Here is a 23,857-nt window from a genome sequence, read left to right on the forward strand (position 1 = left end):
CCTCTTGAACTTCAAAATCTCTCAATTTAGTCCCCTGAACTTTCAATTGCTTTCAATTTGGACCCCTCCGTCAGATTTCAAACGTCACATGATGTTTATACCCCTGACCTTTGTATAAAATTCTAACTTCTAAAACTTTTTTTATTAAAAAAAAAAAAAAAATCAGGGATATTTTGGTCTTTTTTTGAATTTTTAACGGCTAAAATTAACGGAAGGGTCCAAATTGAGAGCAGTTGAAAGTTTAAGGGACTAAATTGAGAGATTTTGAAATTCAAGAAAGGTATTTCAAAATGGGTGAAAGTTTGAGGGTCCTTAGTGAAGTTTCTCCTAAACTTAATTTATATGTGTATGTTAAAAGAAAAAAAGGTAGCAAATTTGACACGCCACCGTTTTGAGCGCCGCCCATCTGAAAAAACTCGAGGGTTAAGTTAACACGGAAGCCAAAACGCGTGCTGTGAAAAATCCGATATTCCACCTCAGAACACACAGTGGAGGCAAAGAGAAGCCATTTTCCGATTGCCACGTCATCTCCCCCTCTCTTATAGTCTCTTCACAAATCTTCGATTCCACCAAATCCTTCCTTCGACACCTTCCCCCGCCTCTCGCTGTGTCTCTCTCTCTCACACACACACACACACTCGCAGCGAATCGCTGAAGTCTAGGGCACGAATATTCGCCATTTGATCTCGGAAAAGCCATGAATATCTTTAGGTTCGCCGGCGATATGACGCACTTGGTCAGCATCCTGGTCCTGCTTCTCAAAATCTACACCACCAAGTCGTGCGCAGGTTAAGCAACATTTTCATCTTTTTTCACTCTGTTTGGTTCCCGAGAAAATGCAGGAAAGTGGAAATAAAATCAACGGATGAACGAAAATTTGAATCTGTTTTATTTGTTTCCCCAGATTTTGATGTAATTTCTTTGATCTGGCCATCTTATTCTTAATCTATTTACATTTTTAGTGAAAAAATGGAGCATTAGGGTTTTTTTTGTTGTTGTGGTTGCTGGTAATTTGTGTGCGCCGCGCCGTTTTAGAATTTTATTCTAAGGGCTAAGGCTCCGCGGTCGGTCGTTGCTTGTTGGGAGGAATAGGATAGCTTCTGTCAGTAGAGATGAATGTCCAAAAAATGTATTTTTGTTGGTTATGGAAAGCATGTTTAAGGGTACCGCTTATGGGATCTGGTTTCCCGCAAGTTAATTCTTAGCGGGCATGTTAATTTTGATGAGTCAAGAATGCTAGACAACAACAAAATGAAGATCGGATAGTGTTACATTTCCTGATTTGATTGTTTCCTGTCTAGGAATGGTACAAGTCTGTGTTGGTAAGCAGTTTAATAAGGTTAAACGAAGTGACCTGTGAATATTTAGAGAATCGAAAGCTCTCTATTTGTTTGCTTTCCTTTCATTTTCTCAGGAAACAAAGGGAAGAACGAATTGTAGGTGTGATTAAGGTTTTGGCTGAGTGCAAAGACTTGGTGATGCTGATATTGGTTGATAATTTGATATCATGTCAGGGATTTCGTTTAAGACTCAGTGGCTTTATGCGGTGGTGTTTCTGGCACGGTACGTGGACGTGTTAACGGACTTTATCTCCGTCTATAACACAGTGATGAAGCTCGTGTTCATTGCGAGCTCCGCAATGATCGTTTGGTGGATGCGGATGGACCGGGTGGTGAGCCGTTCATATGATAAACAGCTTGATACATTTCGCCACTATTTTCTTGTTGCTGGGAGCTTGGCTTTGGCACTTCTTGTGAATGAAAAGTTTACGTTTAAAGAGGTAGTTCATTTTAACTTAGTCATCTTGAGATAATTTTTTCTTAGTGAGCTTGATTATGTCTGCGATTTCTCAGGAGCTATGACGAATGCCTATTGGCCCTATTCCAAATTTCTGGAATAAGTTTCTTCTAGCTTTATATCGTAGTTTTAGTCTTATGCGTTATGGTCTGGTTCATTGAGATCTACATTTTTTGCTTTTTTCATGTATGGTTGAACAGTGGTAGTTTCTCTGTGATTCCGAGTTTTGGTTGCATGTTACTTATTATTTTAAGATTGCTTCCTCACCCAAAGCCTCCGTATATTGTTTTGGAAGCCCTTATTCATTAGTTTGACCTTATTTGATAATACAATGATATGAGGTTTATTTTATGATGTGTGTCAAAAAGATCTATACATGCTTGGGTGCATCTCAGTTTGCTTTGTTCAATTTAGCTAGAAGCTTGGCCAAACTGATGTAGAGCTTCCTTTTAATACCTATCAAAATGTATCGAAGTCCCAGAAGACCTTGACCAGAACAAGGCAAATTTAATCAGGTTTATGTGTTGATTTTGGATTGTGATAGTTAATATTTAATAGTAATAAACACTTCATTGGCATGATTGCGTAATGAATTTTAAGTTGTAGAATCATGACTAGTAAGAAAATTAGCATAAGTAATAGAATTAAGTTGTTATCAAGTAAGAATAGTGTTGATGGCATTAAAAGGGCTGGAAAACTTGTTTATCAACTCCTTGTGGGTGTATCAACTCATCACAGGTATTAAGAGCCTTTTTGGGATTGTGTTGGGAAATAGGAGCTTTTATCTATTGAAAAAGCCAAAGAGAGTTTTTTAGAAAAATTTTCATTTTCAAGCTTCTCCCAAAAGTGCGTTTTAGACTTTTCATAGAAAAAAAGTCAAGGAAGTACTTTTAAAGTTTTTTACCATATGAATCCATTTTTGCTTGGCACAACTTTTTAAGTACTAACTTGAAAAAAAAAAAAAAAAAGAAAGAAAAAAGAAAAAAGAAGAAGCACTTTTTAAGCTCTTTTAACACAATCCCTAGCAAGCTTTAACTCATCAACTTTTCCATTACATTAGTTATAAAGGAGCTGATATCTTTATGTAGATCAGGGAAGATTTCTCCCCAGTCAAGCCCAGTTGCATTGCGCCCATAATTCTAGAATGTGTATCTTATTCATCACTCCTGCACATGCACACATGTTTGTGTGACTATGGTTGTAGGTTTTACACTTGGCTCTTATACATATGTTTCTATTTTTAATTACTTTTTAGCTTATCTAGTGTCTACACGATGTGTGGAAATTTGATTCGGCATTTTTGTTTCACCTGGATCCTGGGGTTGACTGATTTACTTACTGTACACTGGATTGACTTATTTGACCTTGAATAAAATCTTGTGTGTGGGTTACATCACATTGATATGAATAGTCTCCCTACTAGATCAGTTCCTTTTTTGAAGGAAGGAAAGTAGTTCTAATTATGAATCCTAAAAGAAAGTGCCTCTATGTTTACTTGTTCTCTTGTATAACTTCCTTTTGTATGAGTGTTGACATCTTAAACTTTTAATGAATTTTTGTAGGAAAACAAAATAAAAGTGCCTTCGTATGATATTTAAAAAAAGGGCAAAAAAAGAGCCTCTTCTTTGTCTATCTAGCATAATCACATGTGGTACATTATTACGATATATTTTTGGCCTAACACATCTTTTGTTTTGGATATGGTTTGTCTTAGAAGTCTGAATATATATCATTTTATTTTGCTGATGTGATACACGTTAGAATGTTGTATGAATTTTCATCAAAAACATATCATGGTGTATCATATATGGTGGCACACCATTGAGCAGATGTTCCTACGTTAGCAGTTTTCATGAATTTGTTTTATTCTTCTCCCTATTAGGGGCTCATCTTTTGTATATTTCATGTGTACTAGGGTTGCGCCCCTTTGCGCTTTATTAATAATATTGTAATTACTTATAAAAAAAATGGTGTATCATACAATGACAAGGACTATTAATTTTGCGTAGTCCACAGTTTTGATTAAGTGAATCTTGTCCAATTCTTGCCGTAGTGCTTATAGCCTATACACAGCACAGCAGAAAACAATTATGTTTTTAATGCAATATTTTTATGTGGAATTAAAGCTATTCTAATTGGCTGGTCAATCCTCAGTCCTTCCTGTCACATGCAAGTCAACATTAAAATACATAGTAAAGACCTGTTACATATGGTTCTCTTCTATAATTTTGTTCTGCTAAAGCTACCTATCCAACCCCTTGTTTGTCTCATACATGCTAGCTTCCTAGTTTGTTCCCTCATGTATTATCAAATCATACAGGTGAAAAATGACCTGTTACTAATTTTATAGTAACTATTGCAGATCCTCTGGGCATTTTCAATATACTTGGAGGCAGTTGCGATTCTTCCCCAGTTGGTTTTGCTACAACGAAGTGGAAACGTGGACAATTTAACTGGGCAATATGTCTTCTTTCTTGGGTATGCTTATTTTTTTGTTGTAGTGTTGCTCTTAGGAATTCTCTTTATCGTGTGTTAGCAAAATTAGAATTTTTTACTATTATTTTTGTGTTATTGACTTCATTTCTCCATTAAAATTTTGCTTCTGCAAATGTGATCTGTATTATGACACTCATGTGGTCCTATACCAAACGTCCATAGAAAACAAACCATATTGTTCACTCCAACATTACATTTAATATATCTACTGTGATCTTCCTGTTCCTTTACTTTAGTGTCTCAGTCACTTTGTTGCCAGATTAATAATGGCAGCTCTAATTTGAAATTTTGTGTTTTGCCTAATTGGATGATACTTGACCGATTTTTACATTGGGATGTATTTTGTTTATATTTAAGTATCTCTGTGTGGAAGGTATATCAGTAGTGCATGCATAATTCTTTGCAGATACCTGAGGAATATTCAATTTTATATTGTATTGGTTATTATGTCTATATATCTTAGCACCCATAGGAATATGTCTTTAGTAAGTCACCTGTCAACAAAAAAAAAAGTCTTTAGTAAGTCATAAACTAAGGGGGAGGTAAACAAGGTGTTCTGTTCATGTACAAAGAAGATCTGTTACTAGTCCACATAGTAGAGGTTGATACAGTTTGAAGGTTCAGAGCTTTGTGTAAAATAACATTTATGGATGTATCAGGATAAGATAGAGAATTTCACCTATCAATACGACATGATGATAAGTATGTGGCAGATTTAGTTTACTTATCAAAAAAAAAAGTATGTGGCAGATTTAGTTGTTTATAGGGGTGGGCACGGGTCGGGGCGGGGCGGGTATCGGCCTTTTTCCCAACCCGCCCCGCACCCTGCGGGTTTCAAAATTTCAACCCGCCACCCGAGCACAAACAGCAACACCCGTGCGGGTTCGGGTATTGCGGGACGGGGCGGATCGGGGCGGGTATTGCGGGTTGTGCGGGTTCTTCTCCAGATCCTCTTTCTTCTCCTCCATTTTCGTCTGATCCTCTCAGAACGCCAAGAAACAAACAAACACACACAACCTTGCAGAAAACCAAAGAACGAAAAAGAAAACCAAAGATCGTGGATCTACAAGATCGTGGAGAGAGAGAAAAAAAAACTTAGATCTACAAGATCGTGGTTTGTGGAGGTGGGAGCGGCGCAGCAACGGTGATCTAAGGAGGTGAAGCGGCGACATAGGCTAGAGAGAGAAGCTTGAGAGGCGGAGAGAGAGCAAGGAAGACGAGACAGAGCAAGGGAGACGAGAGACTGAGAGGGAGAGAAAAGGGGGAGGCGGCAGAAAAAAAAGAGAGAGACGCTTAATGGAGTAGGGTTAGGGTTTTTTTCGTTTTATACTTATGAAGCGGGTCGGTGCGGGTCGGGGCGGGTACCCGCATGAAAAAATATTTAAAACCCGCAACCCGCCCCGCCCCGCATGGGTTGAAAGAATTCTACCCGAACCCGCAAAAAAACACATGAAACCCGGGCGGGGCGGGGCGGTTCGGGGCGGGGCGGGGCGGGTTTGCGGGTTGGGCGGGTTTTTGCCCACCCCTAGTTGTTTATACTGAGACCCCTGCATATTTGGCACCTTTTACTGCTCCCTGCTGTGTTTGTACTATGTAAGGATTGTTTCTGTTGCTCCTTAGTTTTCTTAATGCATCACTCTTTACCAAAAAAAAAAAAAAAAGTGATATATGTGACATGTGTGTATAAATACCTGTGTTTTTCTCTGTGTGTTTAGATATATGTTCTATTGGTAAGTACGTTAAGAAACCAGAATATTTCTTGGAAAGGATACACCCTTTACATCCTCCATAGTCTCTTTTGAGTACTTTAAATTTAGACCGTAGATATGGGTATCTGTGTGTACCTGCATGCATCTAAACTTCAATTATGCCATTTCTTGAGTTTTTAGCTCAGATAAGAATTCTGACCCCATTTGAGAGTGACGTAAATTAAACTCTCTCTCTACACATGCCAGTGTAACAACCCCCCCCCGCTCACCTTCTCCCAAATATGACATTATAGACATATACTCACACATACAAACATAACCATAATCTATGGGATGCAGCTTTTAAAAGCTAGAATTCTCTGTTTGTATTTGTGTCTGACCTTTCTTTTTCTCTATTTTAATTTCCCCCCTCCATAAATTTGGTGCCAATTGATAATTTTGAGTGCTTGTGAAATGCATCATAATATTGCATATGTATTCAGTCACTGAATCGACGTCAGGAGGGCCTTTTCATCTACCAATAAATGGAGCAAAAGAGGGGCTTTGCCCCCCTTTCTAACACCTGTATGTGTATAAATACCTGTGTTTTTCTCTCTCTGTGTTAGATATATGTTCTATTGGTAAGTAAGTTAAGAAATCAGAATATTTCTTGGAAAGGATACAACACCCTTTTCATGCTCCATAGTCCATCTTTTTTTTTTTTTTTTGATAGGTATGCTCCATAGTCCATCTTTCGAGTACTTTAAATTTAGACCATAGATATGGGTATCTGTTTGTACCTGCCTGCATCTAAAACTTCAATTATATCATTACTTACGTTTTTAGCTCAGATAAGAATTCTGACCCCATTTGAGAGACGTAAATTAAACTCTCTCTCTCTACAGATGAGAAAAAAAAAAAATGACATGATAGACAATATACTCACACATACAAACATAACCATAATTTATGGGAAGCTTTTAAAAGCTAGAGTTCTCGGTTTTGTATTTGTGTCTGACCTTTCTTTTTCTCTATTTTGATTTTCCCCCTCCATAAGTTGGGTGCCAATTGATAATTTTGAGTACTTGTGAAATACATTATAATATTGCATTTGTATTGAGTCACTGAATCGACATCAGGAGGGCCTTTTCATCTATCAATAGATGGAGCAAAAAAGGGGCTTTGCACCCCTTTCTAACGCTCCTTTTGATAGCTTATTAGCTTTCAATTGTTATGATTTAGTGTTTCCTGGACCCTTCACTTCACCTTGCCAACCCATTTCAAGATAGCCCGAAGGGTATGTGTCTATTGGATGCTCCAATGTGGTGGAAAACCTTTGGAAATGAAACTTTTGAAACTTATGTACATACCCAAATCTGACGCTTGATGTAACATAGATCAAAACTGTATGCAGCTTTGTGTAACATTTTAACGTATTACCCTTTCTTGTTTCTGTTTCCGGTTGAAGTGTAAACTTTCTGTTTGCCTGGTTCTCATCTTGTTTTCTATTGCTGATTCATGTCTCTGTCTCTGCTTCATAGTTCGCATAAGCAAGAAAAGATATAGCATGCATATATATTAATTGAACGCATGGCGGGAGTACTTATTTTTGTTGTGCAGGGCATATCGCGCGTTCTACATCCTTAACTGGATATACCGCTACTTCACAGAGGCGTACTTCAGTCGATGGATAGGTAAGCTATGCCTAGAATCACTGGGAAAAAAACTGTTTGTTGTATGTCTTGGTGCCTGTAGATATACTTAAAATTCTTTTCTTGATTTTGCAGCTTGTGTCTCTGGTCTTGTTCAGACAGCTTTATACGCAGATTTCTTTTACTACTACTTTATTAGGTAATTAACTCTCACAATCTTATGATCCTCCTCTTAACACTCTGGTATTGGATGAATAACATTAAGAATCATTTGTTTTGCAGCTGGAAAAACAATGCAAAGCTTAAGTTGCCTGCTTAAACCAAGAATGGACTTTTTAAAATTTCAAGCTTGTTTAATTGAATCATTGTTAGCGTTTGCACGGCACCGTTGGCAAATCGAAGTGTAGGATGATAGCAGGAAGAAGGGATACGGCTTTCATAGTTTTGAATTGTTAGATGATAACCCCACACCAGTGGGTGAAAATGTAGCAGCTTTTGGGTTTAAACGCCCATCTTTATAGGCAATTTGTAGATCAGATTAAGCCCTCCATGTTTGTACGAGGTGCTAGTTTTTTTCTTGCCACTGCTTATGACTTGTAAAAAGATTTATTGGGAGGACAAAATTGCAGAGCAAGAATTTTTTTATTTTTTGTTCTTTTTGGGATAACTTGCAGAGTAAGAGTTGGGTAATATTATAGGTGGACGTTTGGTGGAGTTATGGTTAAATCTCTCAGTTAGAGGAGTATCTACGTTAATTACTATTTTAATTCTTGCAGATCAGTTTAGAGTTCGCATTATCTTCCAAATTGTCAAATCGCAAAGTGGCAGGTTCTGAAAGAAGTCGCATAATTTTATAATGTGATTAATGGATTAAAAAAATTAACAGTGAATCCACCACATCATAGTTGCCATATTAGTAATCTGGACATGTCAAAGCTGTGTATGGTGTAGGTATTCACAATCTTCTCGTACCAAGCCTTCCTTGTTTTGCTCCACAATTCTGATTTTCTTTCCGCGGTTCTATTTACTTTGTATCACATAAATCATTTTCAAACCAAAAACCCATTATACGTTGAATAAGTAACTACTCGTGTTTCTTTTATTCGTCAACTCAATGGGTTTATAAAGCATTACAAAGAAATATGATAAAGATAAATTACTCTTATAGAAGTGCATCCTATCACTAACACTTAACAACTAAACAACTATTAATAAAGATAAAGATAATTAGAATGAGAAGAGAAATAAATGGAAAAAGAAAGTAGACCAGCATGCTAGGCTATAGCTCCCCCGGTCGGATGAGGTCACCGGTAATCCCTCAGATTTCAATAGAAGTCAGGCACTGACGGAAGGAATGATCAGCAGTTTAAACCCAATTATCGTCTCCAATTCCTGAAGCATCCCTACCAGATTTAAGTTGCTCTCTAACACCTCTACATTTCGCAAGGCAGTCAAATTCGGTAGTTCCCGAGGGAGCATGCTCAAATGGCCAAGATTCTTGAAAACCAAATGCCTCAGGACTGGCATTGCACCTGTCCCCAGTTCCCATTCTCTAAGGGTCAAACCTTCCAGTTTGAGGACTTGGAGTTTAAGAAACGAATCTGAAATGATGTGGAGACCACCATCATCAACAGGGCAACTCTGTATTTTCAGTATAAGAAGACTAGGAAGTTCTCCTAGTACTTTCAAGCCACCGCCAACTCCGCAGTCAACTGCTTTTAAGGTTAGCTTGGTGATGGTATCTGGAAGTGAAGTAGGAAGCATTGGACAATTATCAATTCTCAGTATTTCCAGATGGCCTAAATGGTGGAGCCTTGACAAACGGTCGAATTCCCTCTGCTCATGGCCATTGCCCTGATCATTCATGTCCGATTCTAACAAAAGTTGTATTTTTAATTTCCTTACACGAGGAAACCTGTCCCCTACGACACCCAAAATTTGCGTTTGAAAATCACAACAAAGTGTTGCGGTTGACAGAACTTGGAGGTTCCATAAAGCTTGATCCACATGGTAAGGCAACGGTAGTTTCCCATTCAGATACAGATTTCTTAAACGTTCCAGCTTAAATATCCCGTTTGGCAAACATCCCTCTTCAAGATTACCCTTTATGTAAAGAGTCTCTAGCTTCGTAAGGTTGCCAATGGAATCTGGTACTCTTACTGCATTAGATAAATTTATCCTCAAATACCTCAAATACTTCAATGTGCCTATCCTTTCGGGAATGGAGTGGAGTTCTAAATGCTCGAAATGAAGCACCCGAATCAACTTGAAGTTTTCGACGACCCAATCCAAGGCATCTGTATTGAAGTTAAATTCACCTTTATCTTTGCCAAAGAACAGCAAAGTATGGGCACGTGTAGGATCAGAGGGGTTTGAAGAAATGCATCGACGAGGGCTACCCTGGATGGAAAGTCTGCGGGATTTGTTTGTAGACACATCTGTACAAACCTCAAGAAACTTCTCTTCGGCACTCTCTGATACGTAGAGTTCTCGCAAAAGATTATTAATACGACATGTCTTTATTCCTCCATCTGTCCTCCTGCTAGCATCTTGGACCAAACTTCGATTAATGAGCTGCTCCAAATATTCTTCAGCAACATCCTCCATATGCCTATCACCAGTTTGCTGTATGAAGCCCTCAGCCATCCACAGGTGAATCAATTGCCTTACAGGGATCTCAAAACCTTCTGGGTACACACTAAAATACAAAAAACATGGTTTCAAATGCTGAGACAGGTCGGTGTAGCTTAAGGACAGTATTTGCTTGCATACTGGTGAATCATGAGTAAGGATCTGATTTACTTGACCAACAAACCTAGACCATATGTGGAATAACATGTCTTTGGTTGATAAGATGCTCGCCAATACCACAATTGAAAGGGGAAAGCCATTGCAACCTTCTACGATTTGTCTTGCCAGAGGTTCTAACTCGGGAGGACATTCTCCACCTCGAAACACCTTCTTGTGGAAGAGTTTCAAGCTTTGATCTGCGTTAAGAAATTTGAGAAAGTAGGGATCAAAAGTCTGACCGGCATGTAAACCCACTTCTTTTATGCGGCTGGTGATCAATATTCTACTTCCATTAGAGTTATCAGGAAAGACAGATCTTACATTATCCCAGACTTCAGTTTTCCAGATGTCGTCCATGACTACAAGGTACCTCTTCCCTCTCAAGTATTGGAACAACCTCTCTTTTAGTTCATCTTCACTCATGACTTCAAGGTTCCTTCTCAACTCATCTGATATTGACATCTTCTTTAGAATTTTGATAAACAGCTCTCTAGTTTTAAAGTCTTGCGATACATACACCCATGCATGGTAATCAAAGCATTCCTTGATTTCATTGTAGATTTTCCTGGCAAGAACCGTCTTGCCCAATCCGCCCATGCCGATGATTGAAACGACGTCACAATTAGGATACCCTTTATCAGTAAGTTGCATCACCAATATCCTTGAGTCATCAACGAAGCCCACCACGTCATCTTCCTCGACTTCTCTCCTTCGTTTGTGGAGTGCCACCTCCGACGTGTCTACAGTAACTAGTGCTTTTCTGACGTACTTGTCTTTATTGCTGTAGATTTTGTTGATATCTTTGTTGAGGCCTTCTATCTTCTTTGCAACAACCCAGTGCATTATTGCATGGTTAAAGCTATAAATTAGCTTTCCCATACAATTCCTCTTCCTCTGTTCTCCAACCTTGAGAATGAATTTGTCAATAACATCCTCAGCCTCGAAAGCCACATCCCTGATTTGCTCGACTACCTCCTTCACTATGGGATGCTCGCTCCATCTCCCCTCGGAGTTCTGGATATTTATCAATGTGAGCTCCCTATGAAGTGACTCAACTCGATCCTTCACTCCATGAAAGAGTTTTGCTTCCACGAGTCGCTGGGACAAGTGTTCTACAAGGAAATTAACGACACCATCCAGCTCATCCCTTTCAATATTCATCCTCAACCTTGTGCGTTTGTGCGTTTTCCCCCCTTGTTTGGGGAGCTAGGTGAGAAGGGAGTGAAGAGGATGAAGGAAAACTGGTCCAGAGTTTGGTAAAAGACAACTTTTTGTTTTTGTGGTCTCTTTTTCTTGGTCGTGGCAAGGAGAGTAAAACACAAAAATAGGGAACGGTTGATAGGAAATAAGGTTACTTTTAATTGATTATAAAAAAAAAAAAAAGGTTACTTTTAATTATTTGGGTGTTCTTCTCTTGGTTTTAAATTGATATTTTTTTTTTAAAAAAAAAAATTACCCCTTATTTCTCTTACTTAGTTTTTTTAAAAAAAGGTAAATATATTTTAAATTCCTGAGCCTAAAACTGTAAAATTTCTAATTTTTTTTTTGAATTTTTATTCTATGAGTTAATCGAAATGTCTAATAAATTCCCACCGTTAAATTTTTTCAAATTTGTCTAACGTCTGTTAGTCTCAACCCAATTAAAACGCACCGTTTCACCTCAAAATATTAATTTTTTATTAATTTAATTTTAAAATTTAAATCTAAAAATAAAATTAAAAAAATTACCCCTTATTTCTTTTAGTTTTAAAAAGGTAAAATATATTTAAAATTCTTGAGTCATTGCCCTAAAACTGTAAAATTTTTAAGTTTTGTTTTTTTTGGTTTTTAGTTTTTAGTTTTTAGTTTTTTTTTTTTTATAGTTTTTTTTAGTTTTAGTTTTAGTTTTAGTTTTTGTTTTTGTTTTTGTGTTTTTTTTTTTTTTTTTTAAAAAAACTTTTATTCTATGAGTTAACCGAAATGTCTACTAAATTTTCACTGTTAAATTTTCTCAAATTTATTTAACACCTGTTAGTCCCAACCCAATTAAAATGCACTGTTTCACCTCACTTTAAAATATTAATTTTTTTTATTAATTTAATTTTAAAATTTAAATCTAAAAAAAAAATTTAAAAAAAAAAAAAAAAATTGTATCAGCAAACGAATCATGTCGGAAACTAGGAAGCAAAATGGTACAAGAACTGGCTAAGCAATCTTACCAATTCAGATACCCATTTGGCCGATGAGATTTCCATCAAATTAACCCCTTTAATTTGTTTCCTTAAAGATGAACTGTAGGACCCTGGGAGATTTGAATAAGGCAATAGAATCATAGAAAAAAAAAAACTTGAAGGGGTGGCCAGCGGTGGGGCTGCCACCACTGGCCACCCCCCAACCCCTATGGCCAATGGCGTAGAAATGCCAGATTCCAGAGGCTTCTAAAGGGGCACGTTTCACTGTTTCAGTGTGTTTGTGTGAGATGAAAATAAAATAATAATAATAATAAAAGAAGGAAAGGGGTGCAGTTGCAAATAGTCTGCAGCTGCTGGGTGTCTGTCAAAATATACAATATATTGTTTCATAGTATTGTATTTATTCATAAATATAATTATTCCGGATACTAATTAATAAAAATATCCATGTTGATTTTTAAGTAAAACTGTATTAAAGTATTATATTATTTTATATTAATCTTCCCCCTACAAACAATATCCTCAATCCACCACTGGCGTGGCGGCATTTTTTTTTTAATATCACATCAAGATCGTCTCTTTTTCTCTCCATCTCTCTCCGACAGGAAGTCTATCTGAAGAAAGTGTGAAGCAGAGAATTTATGTCGTCTGTTTTTGATCTGCAATCTGGAGCTATGAAGCAGCTCTTAGCCTTTAATAAAAAATTAATATTTTAAAGTAAGTGAAGTGGTGTGTTTTGATTGGGACTAATTAGCGTTAAATAAATTTGAGAAAATTTAGTGGTGGAGATTTACTTTGCATTTCGATTAATCCAAAAAAACAAAAAATTCGAAAAAAAAAATTAAGGATTTTACAGTTTTGGCGGTACAATTGTGAGAAGACCTAGGATTAAATATATCCTTTAGTTCATTTAATATATATATATATATATATATATATATATGGGGTAAAGTCTACATATCCCTCAAAGATGTTCTTCTAGTGTTCTCTTGATGTTCTCCCAATTGTAATGTGACTTTTAAAATCACCAATAGATTAAAAGTCTATAATGATAATCTCAAATTTAATGATAATTTTAAAAGCCACATCACAATTGTGAGGACACCAGGAGAATACTAGAAGAACATCTAGCATTTTTCCTACTAAAATATTGTCAATATTTATCCTCAAGGCTAGCAAAAAGATAAAAATGTCCCTATATATTTCTTAATAAGACAAAAATACCCCTATAAATTCGAATTAAAAAAAAAACGAAAATTTTAATTAATAAAAAGATTTTTTTTTTAAATTTCTTTAAAAGCGATTTTTTTTTTAAAAAAAAAACGAAAATTTTATTTTTTACAACGGAAATTTTTATTTAAAGAAAAAAGAATTTTTAAAAAATAAAAAATAAAAAAACGATTTTTTTAGACAGAATTTTTATTTAAAAAATATAAATTTTTAATTTTTTTTATAAAAAGAAATTTTTCTATTTTTAAATTTTGATTTTTTTTTTTTTTTTTAGAAGTTTTAGTATTTTTTTTTAAATTTTATTAACAATAGTTTCGTCATTGGGGGATATTGACAATATTTTAGTAGTTTTTGAGAGACATTGTCACAAATGAAAATTTGAGAGAAACATTATTAATTATGTGATAGTTTGAGGGGGCTATGTAGACGTTCCCTATATTTATATATAAGATTATTATTGTGTTATATAATTTTTTTTTTTCAAATTTTTTTCATACTTATTTACTTTTTCAATAAATTGAAATTTCTTTACAAGTTACTTAATTAACTTATTCATTTTTACCTATAAAGTAAATTTTAAGATTTTTTTAAATGTATATTAAATTTTAAGGATAACTTCACTTTACACACCTGAATTACCACACAATTTAACAAGACTTTCAAACTTTAAAATCTTTAAATTTGAACCCCTGAACTTTTAACTGCAATCAATTTGTTGAACCCCTCCTCAGATTTAACGGTTAACTTTCTACCGGTAATACTTAAAAATATCAAAATATCTCTATATATATATATATATATATATATATTTTTTTTTTTTTTTTCAAAAAAAACAAATAAATAAAAGACCTTTGGGTGAAGTCAGACCCACGCGAGTTTGGGAGTGACCCACGGTTGACCGGGACCCAACCCTGAGTTAGCACGCCAGACCAACGTAGGTCTGATCGTGATCCAGTGTGGTCTGTTGACCCACAGTAAGTCTCTGACCAAGACCCAGCGTGGTTTTGGCTTGACCCAAAGGTCACAAGAAAGGCGGAGTCACTGAGCCGTAAGAGTTGCTTCGTTAGAAATTTGGACCCTAGCCGGTCAACAGACATGACATATGACTAAAAAAATCTAGTGTCGGTTGTTGAGAATGCTCATATACTTTCCATTCTATTATTCATGGAATACCTTTTTATTTTATTTTATTTTATTCTAAATCACACATGACTTGGTCAACCCAACTCGTCAATTACTGCAACCTTTTACAATAAGACAACTGTCCGCAGAAAAAAAAAAAAAAACTTCAGAAAAGTATGTGGAATAAACAAAAGTGGATGCATTATTGAGTCTTTAAAATAATTTTTCTTTTTTTTTTAAAAAAAAAAATGGTTATCGAAAAATGTGGATGGCGGAACTTCTTGGTGAGTCACCCTTATTTTAGGTGGTTTATGAGAGGACTTCTACGGGTAGGTAAGGGATCACCAGCGGAATGGTCGTCCAATAATTAGTAATCGTTTATAAGCAATTATTTGTACACCCTTAGTGATAGGGTCCCTTACAACTCAATCTAGAGTACGAGTAGCAGAGTGATTATTATCAACGGCTTGATTTATAAAGTGATAGAAGTAATAAAAAGGGTAAAGTTCACTTAACCCCCTCAAATTACCATCTCAATGACAATTTATTTTTCAAATTACCAATTAAGACAATTTACTCTCCAAACTACCAAAACAATGATAATGTACATCCCCAATGCTAACAAAATAACGAAATTACCTTTATAGAATTTTTAATAAGACTAAAATACCCTTAAAATTTTGAAAAAAAATTAAAATTTAGTATTTTTATTTTTAATTTAGTAAGGGTAATTTCGTCTTTTTTAAAAAAAATTGGGGGTACATTGTCATTGTTTTAGTAGTTTAGAGGGTAAATTGTCGCAGACTCGCAGTTGATAGTTTGATGGGTAAATTGTCGCAATTGATAGTTTGAGGGGTAAATTGTCATTTGGGTGGTAGTTTGAGGGGGTTAAATAGACTTTACCCTAAGAAAAAATAAGAAAGAGAAGAGCCAAATTCAGAGGAGGAAAACCAAGAATATAGAAAACAGATAATAATTCGAGATCAAGACTAAGATGTGAGAACTGCTAATAATCACTCACCACTAATAAGCCCCTAAAACTACTAATAGGATAATCAGATAACCAGAAATAACCTCAACCATATAATCAAATAGCTACTTAGGCCGGTTATAGTTGTTGGTTATAGGCATTTAGAAATCCGGTTAATAATAGGGCAACCGGATTATATATATTAAAATTTTGATAAATTATAAAAAAACCCTAGCCACTAGCCAAGTCGTAGTGGTTTTTATTTATTTATTTTTATTGTTTTGAATTTGTAATGTTTTGAATTATTGGATCACATTTAAGATATAAGATATGAGATAAATCACAAATAAATAATGGCCTTAATACTTTAGTAGTTTGAATTAACAATATTATGAAATATGAACGTTGTTTCTCCTTTGAATTAACAAATTTGAAGTTTTATATTAAAGAATTGCATAAGCGGTCTTCAATAATTGCATAACTGTCGTTGTGGTTATTTAAAATGGAATAACCACCTAAACTAGTTGCGATTATGAAGAAATAACCGCTACCACAACCAGTTAGCTACGTTTGGGGTGGGAAAGCCCCGCACTGTAGCTGGAACGGCACTGTTCCAGCTACAGTGCGAAGCTGACCAAATGTCAGCTTTTTTATTTTTTTATTATTATTTTTTTTAAAGCAAAATATTAAAAAAAAAAAAAGGGGAAACGCTGGGGTGGTTCCAGCCACCCCTTGGCCAAAATGGGGTGGCCGGACCACCCCATTTTTGGCCAAGGGGGTGGCTCCACCCCTTGGCCAAAATGGGGTGGCCGGACCACCCCATTTTTGGCCAAGGGGGTGGCTCCACCCCTTTTTTTTCTTTTTTAATATTTTGATTTTAAAAAAAAAAAAAAAGATAAAAAATTATTTTTTGGCGCCACGTGTCAGTTGGCACTGTAGCTGGAACAGTACCGTTCCAGCTATAGTGCCGGACCTGCTCTCCCCAAACATAGCTGTTGTTACCCTTACTTCAGTGGGGGGTCTTATGAGACTTTCCTACCATTGCGACCACATTCACAAAGTGGGAAAAGGTGGTTGTGGGGTGCGGGTCCCCAATGACCACCCCTACAATGATCGAGAGTTCCCTCTTTGGCCCACCCACAAGGTGGAAGTCCCTGGGGTTGTTTGCCAATGGACTAAAAAAAAAGCTTCATATTATTTATCTCAAATTCAATTTTCAACATTCTTATTTTTTCATCACATCAATAATTTTTATTACTATTTAAATAAATAAAAATACTAGAAAACTTTTTTTTATTTATTTTTTCATTTTTTCATATCAAACATTCTAATTTATTATTATTATTATTATTTTTTTTTTTTCGCATCAACCAAATCTTGTTATAGTTCCAGGCCACTAAACAAACAAAGTCTAATGCTTGTGACCTGCCCAGTGTAGGAGAGGATGGGTTGCGAGCGACTTTACTGGTCCTAAATTCTAATGTTGTAGACATCTCTATATAGAAGTGTAAATGAGCCAGGCTTGAGTGGGTAGTGCTTGTTCAAGCTTGGCTCGTTGAATATTTGTTGAGCTTGACATGAGCCCCATTTCACGTCCAAGCTTGGCTCACCAGGGTGGGTACTTTGTCCGAGCTCGAGCTCGGCTTATATCGGATTATTAAAATTTTGTATTCAAGTATAAAAAATAATTAAAAAAAAAAATCAAGGAAACAGAATAAACAAATTTTATTAATGATAAGAATAAGTATAATAAGTTTCTATTCAATCATATGATTAACAATTCAACTAGATACTTAATGGTTAGATCATTTAAGATATAACCATATGATTAACTTTTATTATTAAATTATATACTATATAAGTTATTTTTATTAATTAATATATATACATATATTTATGAATTAATATGTAAATATATAAATATATGTGAGTCACGTTAATAACCAAGCCGAGCCCTTATACAATTATGTTCATAAACTTTAAATGAGGGAGCCGAGTTTTATATAGGTATGTATCGTTTAATAATCAAGTATAGTTTTATGTCCACGAACAACTCATTTAATAACGTCCAAGTCGCTATTACATTAGATAAAGATGAAGCAGTACAAACTCTCAAAGCAAATACACTCCATGCAAAAGATAAACACCAAGAAGAAGATCTTAGTCGTCTACATTTCTTCTTAGGCATTGAAGCTACATGGACTACTGATGGGTTACAACTTTCACAACAGAGGTATATTAGTGATATTCTATCAATGATGTCCTATCAAAGACTAATATGACACTCGCCATGCCCATATCCTCACCGATGTCTGCTTCAACCTCTTTGAGCAAGTTGGATGGTACTTCAATTTGATCCCACTCTATATCGCACTCTATATCGCAGCACCGTAGGATCACTCCAATACCTGTCATTGACATGGCTAGACATCGCCTTTGCTGTCAATAAGGTATCTCAGTTCATGCAAGATCCACGAGAAACCCATTGGTTTACTGTAAAGCAAATACTTCGCTACTTGAAAGCCACTATTGATCATACACTATGCATCCACAAGTGCTCTTTCAATGAGATAATTGCATACTCTAACTCCAATTGGGCTGGTTGCCCAGATGACCACAAATCCACATCAGGGTATTGTGTCTTTCTTGGTCGGAATATGCTCTCATGGAGCTACAAGAAGCAACCAACCATGTCCTACTCAAGCAAATGCCTTTGCAAAAGTAACATGGATCCAATCTCTCCTTAAAGAACTTGAAGTTTCCCTATCACGTTCACCCATCCTATATTATGACAATATCATAGCTACATATCACACTGCAAATTCACTCTATATATCATGCATATACAAAGCACATTGCGAATGATTATCAATTTATTCGAGATTGCGTCTCAGCCTAGGAACTAGAAGTTCAATTCATCTCTGGGAAAGACCAAATTGCTGACATTCTTACCAAACCTCTAATATCAAAACAGTTTCAACCTCAATGTACGAATGCTTACCTCGAGTTTGAGTGGGGCGTATTAGATCAGATAAAGATGAAGCATCACAATTAAGCAGCACAAACTCTCAAAGTAGATATACTTCAAGCAAAAGATAAACACCAAGAAGAAGAACTTCATCAAACATCAAAGTCTTAGATATTTGAGTACAACTAGATTTCTATTTTATTGTTGATTAACATGTACTGTAACGTGAGATAAACTTGGTGTTCATTATAAATAATTAAGAATACTCTGCCATACGGTTCAGTAGGCAGAAAACATAAACATCAATAAATTTTACAGTCGCGAACGAGCTGAGCTTTATTGAACTGAGTCCGGGCGAACTCACGGGTAACTTTGTTCGTTTACAGCCCTATCTCTATAGTTACAAACGTGGGTTTTTTATACGGATCCTAACAACTAACAACAACAAAGCCCATTAAAGAGTAAGACACAAAAAAAGGAAACGAAAAAAGGAAAAGAGTAAATCATCGATCCTTTCCTTTGAAACACGTCTAAAAGCTTCCATTTCCTTCGCCGCTTCCCCCATTTTCCGCAATTCAAATCTGGGCTTCTTCTCCACTCTACTGTCGTCCCTGCTACCTTCTTCTACACATCATCTACCTCTTCAGCTTGGCCTCTAGCTCATACATCATTTCTCCTATATAATTCACAGCGTAAATCACGGGAGTCATGACACTACTTTATATATATATACTTGTTATTTTTCAAGTATTTTATGGATATACATAATAAAATAAGAAAGAAACGAAATCGATCGGTGGAATGAGAATAATAGGGAATTGAAAGAAAGTATACCGGCATTCCGGCTCTTCGGATGATGTCATGACTGGTCACATTGAGGTGGTCATCTAGAGGAGGATAGACCAGTAGCTCAAACCCAACCTTCTTCTGCAATATTTGAAGTGTCTTTCCCAGTTTTCTGTTGCTCCTTAAAACCTTCACATTTCGCAAGGCAGTCGAACTCTGCAGTTCCGGAGGTGGCACTGTCAGATACTCGAGGTCCTCGAAAACCAAATGCCTAAGCGCTGGCATCGAGCATTTCCCCAGTTCCCATTTTGTAATTTTCAAATATTTCAATTTCAGGACTTGCAGTTGAGGAAACAAATCTGCAATGATAAGGAGGTGATCTTGAAAAAACTTGCAATATTCTAGTTTCAGTATCCGAAGATGGGGAAGTTTTCCCAGCGCTGTGATGATGTCGTCGTTTGCCGAGTCATCTTTCGTCAAGTCAACTGATCGTAAGGTTAGCTTGGTGATTGTGGATGGAAATAAATGCGGATCATTTGGAAGCATAAGACAATCATCAATTGATTCAATTCCCAATACTTGAAGATTATGTAAATGGTGAAAGCTTGCCAACCCATATACCGTTATCGGAAACCGAAATCGTATTCTTAATTTCCTGACATTTGGTAAGTTGTCCATGAGAAGGTAGCGGTGTATTGCGGTGGAAAGGATTTGGAGGTTCAATAGAGATTTATCCAAATGGTAAGGCAGCCTCCCACTCAGATACAGAGTCCTTAAACGTTGTAACTTACATATCCCATTTGGCAAACATTCCACTTCGTGATTAGCCTTAATGTAAAGGGTTTCGAGATTCCTAAGGTTGCCAATGGAATCTGGAATAACTTTTACATCTTCAGAGAGTTGTATCTTCAAGTACCTCAAATGGATTAATGTTTGTATCCTTTCCGGAATGGAGTGGAGTTCTAAATGCTCGAAATGAAGCACCCGAAGCAACTTGAAGTTTTTGTGGACCCAATCCCAATCCTCTGTTTTGAACTTAAATTTACCTGTATGATCTCTGTCAAGGAACAACAAAGAACGGGCACATGTTGGGTCAGAGGGATTTGAAGAAATGTATCCCGGAGTACTACCTTGGATGGAAAGCCTACGAGATTTGTTCGTGGATAAACAATTAAAGTCTGTACGAACCTCAAGAAACTTTTTTTTAGTGCTCTCTGATATGCAGAGATATCGCAAAAGACCATGAATGCGACATGTCTTTACTCCTCCATCTGTCCTCCTGCTACACACTTGGATCAAGTTTCGATCAATCAGCTCCTCCAGGTAGTCTTCAGCAAGATACTCCATGTTTCTATTATTGCTGTTCTGTATAAATCCCTCAGCCATCCACATGTGGATTAATTGCCTCACAGGAATTTCAAAGCCTTCTGGGTATACACCGAAATACAAAAAACATGGTTGTAGCAACTGAGGCAGGTCGGTGTAGCTTAACAACATTATTTCCTTGCATATAGGTGTATTTTGAGATATGGTCCAATTTACACGACCAACAAATCTCGACCATATGTGGAATGTCCTCTCTTTGTTTTCTAAAATTCCTGCTAATGCCACAATTGAAAGAGGTAAGCCATAACAATTTTTTGCCATTTGTCTCCCTAGAGTTTCTAACTCGGGAGGGTAATTTCCTCCTCGAAACACTCTTTTACGAAAGAGTTTCCAGCTTTCATCTTTGTTAAGAAAATCGAGAAAATAGGGAGTATTAAGGCTTGCATGTAAAGCCACTTGTTTTATGCGGCTTGTTATCAATATTTTGCTTCCATTCAATTCATTAGGGAAACATACTTTTACCTCATTCCAGTCTTCAATTCTCCAGATGTCGTCTATGACTACTAAATATCTCTTTCCTTTCAAGTATTCAAACAACTCCTTCTTTAATTCATCCTCACTCATGTCTTCCAGCTTCCTTGTCAGCTGATCTGATTTTGGCATCACAGACTTCAAAATTTCATGCAACAGCTCTCTGATTCTGAAATTTTGAGATACGTACCCCCACCCACAACAATTGAAGTGTGTTTTGATCATAATATTATTGAAGACTTTCCTGGCAAGTGTGGTCTTCCCAAGGCCACCCATGCCGATGATTGAAACGACATCAAGCTGTGAATTCCATATAGTAAGCCGCTTCACCAATGTCGTTGAGTCATGCTCGAAGCCCACCACGTCATCCTCTTCGACTTCTCTCCTACGTCTGTGCAATGCCTCCTCCGCCGCCGCTGCAACTACACTCGCTTCAGCTCTTTCAATGCCGTACCTCTCTTTACTGTTGTAGATTTCGTTGATTTTATCCTTGATCACTACTATCTTCTTTCCAACATTTCGAAGCATCATTGCGTGAGAGGGGCTACGAAATATCCTCTCCATCACGCTCTTCCTCCTGTGTTCCGCGACCTTGAGGATGAACGTGTCGATAATATCCTCAGCCTCGTAAGCCACCTCCCTGATTTGCTTGTCTATCTCCTTCATTATTTCATGCTCTGTCTGCTTCCCCTCGGTGTTATTCAGAAAGACATTTATCAGACTGAGTTCTCTATGAAGAGAGCTCACTTCATTTTCCATTCCGACAAGGAAATTTGCTTCTTGTGCCAGCACCTCCGGCAAGTACTGTAGGAGGAAAGAAACAGCACTGTTACTGTCTGCCATTTTTGCTTATCTTCGCAAGGGTGGAAAGCAAATAGAGCTACTTATGACTCTTTTTGCCTTCGAATAAATTAATATCTGTTTCACCACCTCCTCCTTCTTAGGCTCCTAGCTACCAGATTCCTTATTTCTTTTTCAAATATTAAGAAAAATATCTAAATTGTTTTATTGTTATTATTTGGTATTAAATACTAAATTAGCGTTTAATTACTTTATTTTTTTTTTTCATCTGGGGTTTGATTTTTATCACATGAGGTATCTGTAATTTTGATAATAGACCAAATTAGTCATTCTGTTAGTTAACCGTTAGTTGACTTAACGAAACTCCACTCAAATGTTGAAATATGGCACCTACTTAAATTTTTTTTTAAATTAAAAAAAAAAAAAAATTGGGGGTGGCTCAGTACCCACTGGGGTGGTTTCGGCCACCCCCTAGGCTCCATGGCCACCCCCAAATATTTTTCTTTTTTTTTTTGTTTTTTTTTTCTTGTAAAAAAAATAATAAAAAAATTTTAGTAGGTGCCACATGTCAATATTTGATTGGTCCACGTAGAGTTCCGTTAAGTCAACTAACGGTCAACTGATAGAAAGACTAATTTGGTCTATTGTCAAAACTAGAAGGACCTCTTGTGATAAAAATCAAACTCTAAAACAAAAAAAATAAAGCAACTAAATCCCAAAGGGCATTTAGTATTTAACCCATAATATAAATAAATATATTATATTAAAAAAAGAGGTTAGCGGTTAGCAGATTTTCAAAACTCACTAACCGCTAACCGCAACCCCCTAAGCGGTTAACAAATTTTACTTTAAAAACGGTTAGACAATTAAGTTAACAATTATAGCAGTTTACTGTTTAGCGGTCATAAACTTCAGAAGACATATGAAAGGGAATCTGTTAAAGAAAAGTAAGTGGACAACTGTCGGCAAAAAAGAACAAACAACTTTAGAAAAGCAAGTGGAAAGATAAACTTAAGCAGAAGCATATTGTACAGATGAAAGCAACAGGAACCAAATTTTTTTTTTAGAGCATCTTCTGCAATGCTTTTAAATTAATTTTTAAAGTAAATTTAACAATTTTAATATTTTAGCAAACTTTTTAGAATAGTAATTTTCTTAAAATTTATTATAGTAAACTTTCATATTTATAATTTATTGTACCATTTTTTAAATATATTTTATTATTTATATTTTTTTTTTGTCTTCTTCTCTCCTCTCTCCTCTCTTTCTTTCTCGCCCTTCACCGAACCTCTGGTCCTCCACAATCTCTTGAAGCCACCAGCAATGGCGGAGCCACTCGTGGCACCCCCAACAAAAGATTTTTTTTTTTTTTTTCTTCTCTTCTCTTCTCCTTATGCAAGTTATCACTCGATATCTTAAAAAAATTTTAGCGACACCCTTAATATTAATGATGGATGAGAAGTCAAAATTAACTTTTAATAGCTACCAAACTTAATTTTTCAGTCTATATATATCTTATTAAAAAATTT

The 23,857-nt window shown here is 36.1% G+C and overlaps 3 protein-coding genes across 3 annotated transcripts; 1 reads left to right on the forward strand and 2 right to left on the reverse strand.

Moving 5' to 3' along the window:
- Nucleotides 1–412: 412 nt before the first annotated feature.
- On the forward strand, nucleotides 413–8,359 carry LOC132170647 (ER lumen protein-retaining receptor A). The gene is made up of 6 exons (XM_059581701.2): nucleotides 413–788; nucleotides 1,515–1,780; nucleotides 4,160–4,275; nucleotides 7,602–7,675; nucleotides 7,769–7,832; nucleotides 7,916–8,359. Exons 1-6 carry the CDS (start codon nucleotides 698–700, stop codon nucleotides 7,950–7,952), a joined length of 648 nt encoding a protein of 215 aa, XP_059437684.1. The 5' UTR covers nucleotides 413–697; the 3' UTR covers nucleotides 7,953–8,359.
- A 554-nt stretch (nucleotides 8,360–8,913) lies between these two features.
- On the reverse strand, nucleotides 8,914–11,584 carry LOC132169328 (disease resistance protein RPP13-like). Its single transcript, XM_059580380.2, has one exon. The coding sequence runs from the start codon at nucleotides 11,582–11,584 to the stop codon at nucleotides 8,969–8,971; it is 2,616 nt and encodes an 871-aa protein (XP_059436363.2). The 3' UTR covers nucleotides 8,914–8,968.
- A 7,534-nt stretch (nucleotides 11,585–19,118) lies between these two features.
- Nucleotides 19,119–22,418, reverse strand: LOC132170767 (disease resistance protein RPP13). Its single transcript, XM_059581867.2, has 2 exons — nucleotides 19,719–22,418; nucleotides 19,119–19,560 (listed from the first exon to the last, which is right to left on the reverse strand). The coding sequence occupies exons 1-2, from the start codon at nucleotides 22,368–22,370 to the stop codon at nucleotides 19,552–19,554; spliced, it is 2,661 nt and encodes an 886-aa protein (XP_059437850.2). The 5' UTR covers nucleotides 22,371–22,418; the 3' UTR covers nucleotides 19,119–19,551.
- Nucleotides 22,419–23,857: the final 1,439 nt, after the last annotated feature.

The sequence above is a fragment of the Corylus avellana genome, chromosome 1 (genome assembly GCF_965113065.1).
Source record: "Corylus avellana chromosome 1, dhCorAvel1.hap1.2, whole genome shotgun sequence".
In the NCBI taxonomy this organism is placed as follows: Eukaryota; Viridiplantae; Streptophyta; class Magnoliopsida; order Fagales; family Betulaceae; genus Corylus; species Corylus avellana.

Excerpts from the sequence above, each read along its gene's own strand:
- LOC132169328 (XM_059580380.2), bottom strand. The coding sequence starts at position 11,584 with ATGAATATTGAAAGGGATGAGCTGGATGGTGTCGTTAATTTCCTTGTA.
- LOC132170647 (XM_059581701.2), top strand. The coding sequence starts at position 698 with ATGAATATCTTTAGGTTCGCCGGCGATATGACGCACTTGGTCAGCATC. Across the intron at positions 789-1,514 it reads CACCACCAAGTCGTGCGCAG|GGATTTCGTTTAAGACTCAG; the intron begins GTTAAGCAACAT and ends ATATCATGTCAG. Across the intron at positions 7,833-7,915 it reads TTTTACTACTACTTTATTAG|CTGGAAAAACAATGCAAAGC; the intron begins GTAATTAACTCT and ends TTTGTTTTGCAG.
- LOC132170767 (XM_059581867.2), bottom strand. The coding sequence starts at position 22,370 with ATGGCAGACAGTAACAGTGCTGTTTCTTTCCTCCTACAGTACTTGCCG.